The sequence below is a fragment of the Penaeus monodon genome, chromosome 11, assembly GCF_015228065.2.
Source record: "Penaeus monodon isolate SGIC_2016 chromosome 11, NSTDA_Pmon_1, whole genome shotgun sequence".
Lineage (NCBI taxonomy): Eukaryota > Metazoa > Arthropoda > Malacostraca > Decapoda > Penaeidae > Penaeus > Penaeus monodon.
In genome coordinates, this window is record NC_051396.1 from 33,349,387 (window position 1) to 33,360,933 (window position 11,547).

The window sequence follows — 11,547 nt, forward strand, 5'->3', positions numbered from 1 at the left end:
TTCATGTAGAAAACACATTTCACTCTCAATTCAGAAAAAGATATAATTAGATAAAAATAGCATCCTCTGTAGTATACTTCAAGGCTAAACAACCTATAATTTTTCTGCTACAGATTGTTGTCCGTGGCTTTGATTGGCGAAACAAGATTAGCATTGGCACAGACACAGTTGCCAGTGCAATGGTGGCCAATACTCTGGAGCAGCAAACGTCGGAAAAGGCAGAAGAGACTCAGGTTGAGATCTTGGAAAATGCGGATATCCTTAGACTTGGAATTGATTAGGAAGACCTTAACATGGCCTCAATCTTTGCATTTAAGGATTTTAATGAATGTGTTAAAAAAGAGATAAATATGTTAGGGATTCGTGTTTCTAAATTTTGTATGTGGGATGTTCCATTCAGGATGTCATATTTAGGAATCACAGTAGAGATAATGGTTATGTACATGAAAGCTGTTATTTAGCCACTTAAGGTTTAAACACTGAATTTTACAATTCAGTCACACAGATATGCAGAAATATGCCTGAATTTCATTAAGACCACATAATTACAGTTTTGGTTTTAGGAATTGTTACATTATTATTGCTATATACTTTTTATGGCAGTGGTTAAATTATTCGTTTATGGGGTTCTTTTTGTTTTAAAAATAAGCATTATTTTATTACTACAGATATGCTTTTAGCCCACTGGAATGACATATACATGCCATCTCAGTGTCCACTGTGATTTCAGTTTATTGATTTTCTGTGCACAGATAGCTCCACAAAAGTTTAGTCACCAAGGAGTAATTTTCTAGGCCTACCTGATCTCGTCTGTTTACCCTATAATTTGATATTTTTTATGAAGGTTTATTTATTACAATATGATGATAATTATGCCAATGATGATAATAATATTGGTAATGATAATAATAGTATAAGAAAAATAAAACAGATCCCAGTAACTCAAGCAATGTGTTAAACAGGTAAGGTCAATTAGGCCTAGTAACTAACTTCTTGGTGACTAAGCACTTCTGAATCCATCTTTGAGTATGTAGAATAGTCAAAAGAGAACTACAGTGGACAGTGCATATACCCAGTACCAGGGGCAAAAAAGAACCAGATTCTTTTACCAAATAAGGTGCATTTTTCTGTTAATGGGTGTTGTGATTTTTATTACTTAATATTTAATATAGTTAAAGTTTATATTTTCTTGAAATTCAAAAAAATTCCTTTGTAATTTGAATTGAATTTCATAGTCAGTTAAAAGTTTATTGATTATTTCTATTTCATTTTCTTGAAATTTAGGAATACATTTACTGGTCTTTTCATTGAAAGTATAACTTTATCACCCATAATGAAATACTGAAAAATTGTCATTATTGCTTGACATGTGATCTGTGGACCAACCCACTTACTCTAATTTTAGGCTTAGGTTTAGATGAATGAAAAGTTCTTTTGTAGGCAAGGGGAAGAAATGCTATTGCCTTACTTAGTAGTGAGAAATATCATAGCAATAGAGTGACAATTGGTGCTCAGATTTTAGACCTTTTTGTAAATTACCAACCGGTGAATTTCATGATGTTATAATATGATGGCCTTTTATTATGAAAATTGCCTATATTTAAGGACTAAATGCCTTAATATTCAGTAATATTGAAAAGGAAGAGCATGAATCATGACTAGATGTTTTTAGATACATGATTTTATCACATTATTGGATGTGATATCTGTGAGTTTTTGCATGTTGGTATTACTCATTATACATATACTTATTTGAAATCTGAGAATTTTGGTGAGACTTTTACTTAAAATAAGTTGAAATAGTTAGAAGGCTACTGCAGAAAGGTATTCACTAAAGTGAACTGCAGGTTTTGGAAATAGTGTTACTGAAAGATAATTACCAATGATTTTGCAAGATAGTTCTTTATACAACAATTTGCAATTTTCTCTGTATTTTCCCACTAACATTTGAATGTTTGCAAAATAAGTTTGTTGTGATATCAGTCTTAAGCAGAATAGTCATATTTCTTGAGATTTCTTTTTTAGGCAAATTGTCAGACTGGAGTCTGTCTGCATCCACTTTCAAAGTAGCAAAGATGCTCCTAATTCTACAGAAGTTGTATTGTAGGTTTCCAGATCTCATTTAAGTCTTAGGTTAATATTCACAGAGAGTTAACCTATTTACATTAATAACTAGACTTACTCAGCTCCATTTTAGAAGTTTGTCAGTTTTTACCTGCTTGGTGCTTAAGTGAGTTGTATTACCCTTCCTCCCCCCCTCTCTCTCTCTCTCTCTCCCTCTCTCTCACCCACTATTTCACCCACTCCCTCTCCCTCCCTCTCACCAACTCCCTCTCCCTCCCTCTTGTATGAATTGGCTGTATTTCAAGAAAAAAAAATTAAAAAGTAATTATTATAAACAGACAGTTTCCCTCGAGGTTATAGACCTCAATACAAGGATGTCTGAACATCTAAAAACTGATTTTAGCAATGGGGAAAGTCTGATAATCAGACAGTCCTGTTGATCCAAGTTTGTGTGTACTATTGAGTGAGACCATAGTAATTAACAGTGGCACAGTACACCCATTATTGTTTCAAATTTCTGAGTCTGCAGCTGTCACCCTGTTTAACTAGATGTAAGCCATTCTAATCCTGTTATTGTTAAAGTATTGTTATTCTTATTACAGCACTTTATTTCTGGGTGGGTGACAAAGCACCTGGCTTGGTTTGTGTTTGGGTTGTGTACATGCCTCATGCTGAGAGTTGGTTACAAATTGCATGTAGTAGGGAAGCCTTTCTTCACACCAGATACAGAAAACCATTAATTTATATACTGTGTAAGTGTTAACTTTGTATATTTTCCTGTTTTTACTTACAATCTATTATGTTGAGAGCAGACTGACTTTGTCTATGCTTGAAGATTTTCCCATGATTGCAAGTCAAACTTCTAAAGTATTTAGAGAATATAAAGTTTGGATTTGTATGAAAAAGTTAACACTTTAATATACTTTTTCTGTTTCACAGTTCTCCCTACCATTTATAGTTTTTTTTTTCTTTCTTTTTTAAACAATGCTTAGAGGTCAGACTCAGGGAATAAAGAACTGTGAAAGTTAAAGGTTGTATTACTGTTATCAGTGTGTTATGTAATGATTATTATTGTGCTAATTTTTGGTGCTATAGTGAATTGGTTGCTAAGTGTTTATTGGCTTTATTTATTTAAACATTAAATAAATCACACAACACATCACTTACATATTTAAGCAGCTGTATTTTATGTGTATCCATTTACAGACTTGAATGAGAGTAAATTCAAAAGATGATTTTGTATGCCACTATCCTATCACCTGTAGAGAACTTCTATGAAAAGCTCTTTAAGAGCAAGACTGTTACCCTGAGTGGAAGCCCTCATTATCCTTTTATTGTGGCAGGTCCTGAACCCACATGTTAGGAGACCCTTAGGTTGCCCCAGCAGAATGCATTATCTCTAAAAAGCAGTGCCAAGGAATGGTGAGGGTAATAACAATATAAAACTAATATAAAAGAAAAAATTTATGATATTAATAAGAAAATGGAGTAACAAAGGCATTCAGTGATACTAACTACACAGTATTAAATATTCTTATGATTTTATTCCTTGATGGTACAGCATCATATTCTAATTTACTTTTAAAGCTCACTTAATGTAATACCTACTCAAACATACTATCATACTAATGTAAAATAATTATACATTATTGTTTTAAAATTTAAATTCATGAAAGAAGTAAAAAAAAGTTCAAATAACTTGATTGGCCAAAAGCAGATACAAAATAGGGATGATGGTTACTTTATAGGCCTATTGGATCACATTACCATTCAGTGCCCTCCCCCCCCCCCTCAGTCTCTTGCATGGGGGGGCTTAGGAGTTGGAAACTGAGGACCAATGTAGGGACCATTCCTACCTTGGACCTTAGCCCTCGTCTCAACTAATTTTGCAAGGTCTTTTCTACTCCTTTCCTTTTCCTTCTCTTCTTCATCCCTTCTTCTGTCCACTTAATCTAATGGTTAACCCTTTCCCGACGGGTAGTATTCATAGTGGCCCCCGCTGCCGGGGGTTCATATCGCCACCCTAGCATGTGCGACCACTCATGCCCAATACTAGCATCCCTTGCCTTTTCTTTGTAATACTAAGAGCCTATGTTGTATTTTCATTATTATTATTTTCTAAGGTCTCTATTTGCCATATTTCCTAAAGAATCAAGACTGTAGGATATTTTTGTTATATAGACTCCATAGTTGACCATCATTTGTTCTATAGTCTAAATAGAATAAGCAGTGTGTGGTATCATGGAGTTGAAACCGTAGTTTTTTTTCTTTCTTTCTTTCTTTTTCTTTCTTTCTTTCTTTCTTTCCTTTCTTTCTTTCTTTTTTCTTTTTTCTTTCTTTCTTTCTTGTCTTTCTTTTCTTTCTTTTTTTCTTTCTTCCCCCCCCCCCCCCCCCCCAAGTTATTTTATAAGATAAAATACATATTGGTATTTTCACATGGTTTTACATCATCACTTCGTGAATACTATATAATATCTCTGGCCAATGTTGTCGCTTACCGACGTAATTTTTTTTACGCTAACCTCGGAAGCCCGAGAAGCTTTTATGAAATGCATTGTGTAGGAAGAATGAGAATAAGTGTTAAAAACTACTTAATCACATTTTCACTTTTTTTTCTTTTTTTTGTGTGTGTGTGTCTGTGTCTGTGTCTGTGTGTGTGCGCACGCGCATATGTGTATTTGTATACTTGTGTATATATCCCCCCCAATCCCTTGCTGTTGTTGCCATGGGGAGACCTAGGAGACAGAGAGACTGGGACCCAGTGCTAGGATTCACCACTACCTTGGACCTCAGCCCTTGGCTCAACTAATTTTGCAAGATTTTTCTTCTTCCCTTTCTATTTCCTTCTCTTCTCCTATCCTTTCTACTATCCACTTCCTAAGGTGTAAGAGCCATATTAAAAGGATGAGAGGTAACTTTGTGCCAGCCATGAAGGGCCTAGGGGAGTCATGGGCATGTTTAGTTGTCTAGCCCTCATACCTCAAGCCTGGAGTATGTTGGGAAGAGAAACAGTCCACCTCTTAGGGCCCTAAAGGGTTGACTGGTTCTCTCCACAACTTACTCCAGGCTTACCATGGCCAGTAATAAAGATTTTGTACCCCTATTAGGGGCAATGAGGGTTGTGCCTCTTTATCATCTACCCACACTGACTAATGCTACTGGTTCCCCGATCCCAGGCTCTCCACTGACCAGGACTCTGAACACTGCTACTTCTACCCCTCCTCAACACCTACTATCACCTCAGTCCAGTCAAACCATCCACTAGGGTCATTACTTAACCTCCAGATAACATTCATCATCCTCTAATATTCTCTACTTCATCTCCTACTCCTTTCTTCATCTACTACCCCCTTCTCCTTTATTACTACTCTGCAGCCTTATTGTCCACCTCTCGGCAGTACTATCTCTTTCACCACTACTATCTCTTCCATGTGTCTCCATCCATCTACAACCCCCCACCTCTACGTATCTTGAATACTGTTTTGTGCAGCCAAATGGGATCAGTTTTACATTATCCCTTCTATAGCTCCTTACTCTGATAACACTCTCCTTTTCCAGCAATGGCAAAGTTTCCTTCTGCAGCCACCCCCAATTGTTCCTGCCTTGTCACAGTAACATCCAGATCCCAAGCTAAAGCATTATGAACCCTGACTGACTTCACTACCAAACCCATCCGTCCCACAGTAGTACCAAAATTGTCTCCATCTCCCCAAGAACTGCCTGTCTACAACAAGAGAAGACTTACTTGCCTGCCTCATAATGTATTTCCTCAAGAGGCTGCTATAAGTCCTCCACTAATATTGACAAGACTACTTTCTGTAGACATGACTCTTCCCCCTCATAAAGTTTATATTGGTGGATAATGCCTATCATATCAACCTGCCCTATCAATGTCAGAATTGTTGGAATCTAGGTCACTCTGCCAAACACTGCTGCTCCACAGCCCAATGCCCTCTAATTGCCCTACTTGGTCATGAGGTTTCTCTCTTACTTCCTACTCCAGTGCTGCCATTCACTCTGCTCCTCAACTCTTCCTACCAAGATGTTTCTACAACTCCCTCCTGCATCAATTCCTCCTCCATCTTATGTTTCCACTTCCTCTTCCAGTCAATTTCTTTTGCAATTCTAAATCCAGACACCCCATCTCTACCACTGCTTCAACATCTATCCCTCTCCCTCCTCGCTCTACCTTTAGCAGACAATCTAAATGTTCCACCTTTACTTCTACTACTACACCCTTTCCTCCACCTACTTCTACCTCTACCCCTTAGATACCTACCTCTTCTTCCCCTCATAAGAAAACCTTTGTTTCTCAGACCTCCCCAACCAAATCCACTTCTGAAACCCTCAAAGACATTCAGAACTATCCAATCATGGCCCGAGATAACATGCTTGCACCTCATCCACCTCTCTGCTCCTCCCATTCCCTCTACCCTCAAAGTAACTGCTGACATCCATCCTCCTAATGTTCCCCTAAACCCCTTCCTCCCACTCCCTCCCAAAACAGCCCATTCCCCCATTTCACATGCATCATCCCCCCTTCCTTCCCCATTATCCCTTCTGCTATATAGGGAGGGAGGGGGAAGAGAGAGAGAGGGGGAGAGAATGGGGGAGGAGGAAAATAAAGTCTCTAAGTGTATAATAAAGGAGTGCTAGGTACCAAAGGAATAAGTACTGAAGGTTGAGGTTTTTGAATGAGCAAATCTGGAGATAGCTGATATTTCAGAGGTATTTTCCAAGTACTTATAAACTAAATAATGTTATACCATCACATCAGTAGTAAGCAGGAAATCTAGTCACATATGTTTTCAGTAGGAAATACAGTTCATGGTTAATGATTGAAATAAATGTGCTAGACATTAAAGGTTATATAGAACTCCAGAAAAGTAGTGTCGCAAAAAGGGTAAAAATTAGTTTATGATTAAAACAAAATGTGGCACTTGGAACAAATAGAGGATATCTAGGGTCTGAGGCAGAACACATTGCCCAAGGATAAATGGGGGATTCTATAAGGATGTCCCAACAGGTTGGGGGATTGGTAAAGATAGGACAAGGCTGCAGTAAACCCGGATAGGAAACAATGTGTAAACCTGAAAGAGGAGCAATGCTGAGGATCACAGTGCAGAACATCATAAAGCAATCAACAGGTAATGAGGGTAGAAAATGGGCGTTAGAGAAGTAGGACAAAAAGAACCCGGGGAATGAGGTATGAGACTAGGGTAAGGAAGTGAAGTTTCAGGAGGAATGTGAGGAGGGGAAGGATCCAGGGAAAGACTGTTGTGATATAATAGGAGTCATGTGAGCATCCAGGAGCCAAAGGGATAATGGGGAAACAAGGGGGTGGGGTGCCCGAGGAGAATGGAAGGATGGGAGTGGGAAGAAGGGTAGGTTGGGGCATTAGAATGGATGTCAACGATCAATTTGAATGCAGAAGGAATGGGAGTAAAGAGATTGAAGGATGGATGAGTGAGAGGAGTGTTTTCTTAGGTTATGTTTAGGAAGTTTTCGATGCCCTCAAGAGTTTCTGGAGGAAAAATGGGTGGGCAGTTCTGAAAAATAGAGGTTTTCTTATGAGGAAGAGAAGAGGAGACAGACATCTGAGAAGCAGAGGAAGAGTTAGGTGTTGAAGAGAATGTGGTTGCAGATGTGGTGAAATGTTTAAATTGCTTTGTGCAACAGGAAGAGAAGTTGAGGCCAGCATCAGGAGTATCTTGAGGAGATACTGAGGTTTATATTGGCCTCTTTGTGCCCAACCTGATCATGGCTCCCATAATGTATTATCTGCCCTTATTACAAGTTCGAGTCTGAGGTATCAGCTTTAAGAAAATAGAGAAATAGTGTAGCACTGTACTGATACTGCATCATAGTCAAAGAGGCAGGGTAGTAGGTTGTTTTCACTGTTCGACCTATCCTTGTCATAGACAGGGCAATCAGGGATATGAAAATGGTTGCCAGTAATGTCTGTCAGGGTAGATAATACAGGAGCTTGGGACTCAGATATAACCATGACAAGGCTACAACAACAATGATCAAATGAGGAATGTAGTGTGCATATATAATTTCACCTAATATATTTTCAAATTTGGGACAACTGTATTTACATTGCTGTGTAAATTATTCAAAAGTTTGTGCGACCTGCTAGTACTCTGCTGTGGAGGTGGAATTTCTCACACTAAGGCCCCACTTCCCCTTTGACCTGTCAGTGAATGTTAGTTTACCTTAAAACCACACTTCTATATTTACTCCCTATTATTTCTATCAATTTCTTAATCAATCCAACTATATCTACACTCACCCCTCTGTAGGAAGATACGTAATGACAGTTAAAAAAAAAAAATTGATGAGCAATTTGTGTTCCCAGTATAGGTAATGACTTTTCTGCATAAGGATAAAATATTCAAAGACAATCAGAAACTTTAAACTTTTATGAAATTCTCAATAATCAAGAGATCTGATGCAGGAAGTATGATTCCCAGAATGGTTAACCCTTTGCCGACGGGTGGCATGTGCGTACATGCCATGGCATGGCTGGACTATCTGCCAGGGGCATGTACGTACATGCCATGGTGTATCTATGGACATGCCATGAGTCATTTTTAACACTTTCTCATTTTACTATACAAAAAAAAAATTACGATTTCAACTCCATGATACCACACACTGCTTATTTATTCAGACTATAGAGCAAATAATGATCAACTATGGAGTCTATAACAACAAAAATATCCTTCAGTCTTGATTTATCAGGAAATATGGCAAACAGAGACTTTAGAAATAATGATAACTGAAAATACAACATATACTCGTAGTATTACGAAGAAACGGCAAGGGATGCTGGTATTTGGCATGAGTGGTCGCGCATGCTAGGGTGACGATATAAGCCCCCGGCAGCAGGGCCCGGGCCACTATGAATATTACCCATTGGGAAATGGTTAATGGTTAAAAAAAATGTGCCAGACATCAAAGGTCATATAGCATTATGACAAAGTATTGTGGCAAAAAGGGTAAATATGAGGTAGTGATTAGGATAAGTGGATAGAGGAAGGGGTTGAAGAAGAGAATGCAAAATTAGTTGGCAAGCTTGAGGTCCAAGGTAAGGGTCTCAGTCTCTGTCTCCTAAGCACACCCCATATCAACAAAGAGCAAGGAACTGGGGGGTATGAAAATTTAAGGCTAGGGAAGTAACTCTTGAGGGGATTTTTGTAATGGTCACATACAAATAATCTCATCAAACAATATATTCAAGCGTCATATTTTTCTAATGTTTGCATATTATTTAAAAACTATATGCAAATGTAAAATACATTACAGCATATATTTTCTCCACTATCAATATATTTTTACAGTAATATAGAAACTTTTAACAAAGGTTAATATTGATGCTTTGCTTACTCTGTATTCCAATAATGCTGTGCAAGCATTCTGCCCAGTTTTGTAAATACTCTATTTGCTTAAGATGACCGACTCTTGGGAATATATTAAAATTATATATATATATATTATTATATATATATAATATATAATAAATTCTATATATATATATATATATAATATATATATACATATATATACATAATAAAACTATATATACATATATATACATAATAATATATAATATTATATATATAAATATTAATATATATATTTAATATAATAATATATATATATATACACCACACAATATATTTAAAATTATATAATATATATTATAATATATATTTTATATATATATAAAATATATATTTATAATATTTGTATTTTTGTATTATATGTATTTTATGTTAAATTTTATAACTGTTATATATTGTTATATTTAAACTGTATATATATCTTTAATTTTTTCTATAATATATTTATTTAATATATATATATATATATAATATATATATATAATTTATATAATATATTTATATAATATTATAATATATATATATACATATTATATATCATATATATTTGTATAAAATTTTTATATATTTTTATAAAGATATATATATTTAAATATATATATATTTATATATATATTTATAATTATTATTTATTTATATTATTAATAATAATATATATATATTTTAAAATATTTATATTAAATTTATAAGATATTATATAATTATTTTTTAAAATATTTAATTTTATAATAAAATATTTATTATATATTATATATATTCTTTTTATTTTAATATTATATTTATAAATTTAATATATATTATATATTTTAAATTTTTTTTTTATTTTTATATATTATCTTCTCTACATATATATTATATTATATATCCTATAATTTTCATATATATTTACTAATTATTATATTATCTATTATATTATATTATTTTCTATTTATTCTTTTATTATTTTATTTATCTTTCTATTTTTATATTCTTAATATATATCCTTTTATCTTATATTTTTTTATTTCTTATATTTTTCCTTTTTCTATTCTTTTTTTTTATCGTTTTTCTTCCTTTTCTTCCCTTATTTCTATTCTTTTTTATTATATTTTTTTATTTTGATTCTTTTAATTTCTTTTTTTTAAAAATTTTTTAAAATTTGTTTTTTTTTTTTATTTTTTCTATTTATTTTTTTTTTATTTCTTTTTTTCTTTTTTTTTTTTTCTCCTTTCTTTTTCTTTTTTCTAACCTTATTGTTTTCTTTGTTTTTGGTTTGTGTTTATTTTTCTTTTTTTATCTTATATCTTCTCTTTTTTAATTTTTTTCTTTTATTTCCCCTTTCTCTTTTAATTTTCCCTTTTTGTTATTTTTTTGGGTTTTTTCCCAAAATTTTTCGCTCTTCCCTTTTTTTTTTTTATTTTTTTTTTTTCTTTGTTTTTTAAAATATTTTTTATTGGGTTTTTGGGGTTTTTTGATAATTTTTTTTATTTTTTAAAAAAAAACCCCCGTTTTTTTTTTTTTTTTTTTTTTCCCCCCGGCCCCCTTTCCATGGTTCCCCTTTTTTGGGTTTTTTCGGTTCCCCCTCCCTATTCCTTTTTTTTTTTTTTTGTTTACATTTTTTTTGGGTTCTTTAATTATTTTTCCCTTTCCCCCTTTTTTTTTTTTCCCCGTTCCCCTTTAAATTATTTTTGGGAATTTTGTTTGCCCTTCCCTTGGTTCTTCCCTGTTTTTTTCTTTCCCCCCTTTTCCCCGCTCTTTGTTTGTTGGGGGTTTTTTGGGCCTGGGACCCCTATTGGCCTTTTTTTGCTTGGGTATTTTGCTTTTTTTTTTTTTTGATTTTCCCTTTCCTTAAAAAACCCTCTTTTTGTCCCCCCCCTTTTTCCCTCTTTTTTCCCTAGTCAAAATAAAACCGTTTTCCTGGGCACATTTTTTTTAACCATTAACCTTTTCCCCATGGGTAATTTCATGTGCCCGGGCCCTGCTGCCGGGGGCTTATATCGTCACCCTAGCTGCGCGCCACCCATGCCAATACCAGCATCCCTTGCCGTTTCTTCGTATACTCGAGTATTGTTGTATTTTCAGTTATCATTATTTT

At 34.4% G+C, this 11,547-nt stretch overlaps 1 protein-coding gene across 1 annotated transcript; it reads left to right on the forward strand.

The window, feature by feature from the left end:
- Positions 1–113: 113 nt before the first annotated feature.
- LOC119578935 (oxidoreductase HTATIP2-like) lies at positions 114–3,299 on the forward strand (the record flags this gene model as incomplete). Its single annotated transcript, XM_037926614.1, is given in 1 exon segment — positions 114–3,299. A coding segment is annotated over 1 exon segment (168 nt), but the record flags the coding sequence as incomplete, so codon positions are not given.
- Positions 3,300–11,547: the final 8,248 nt, after the last annotated feature.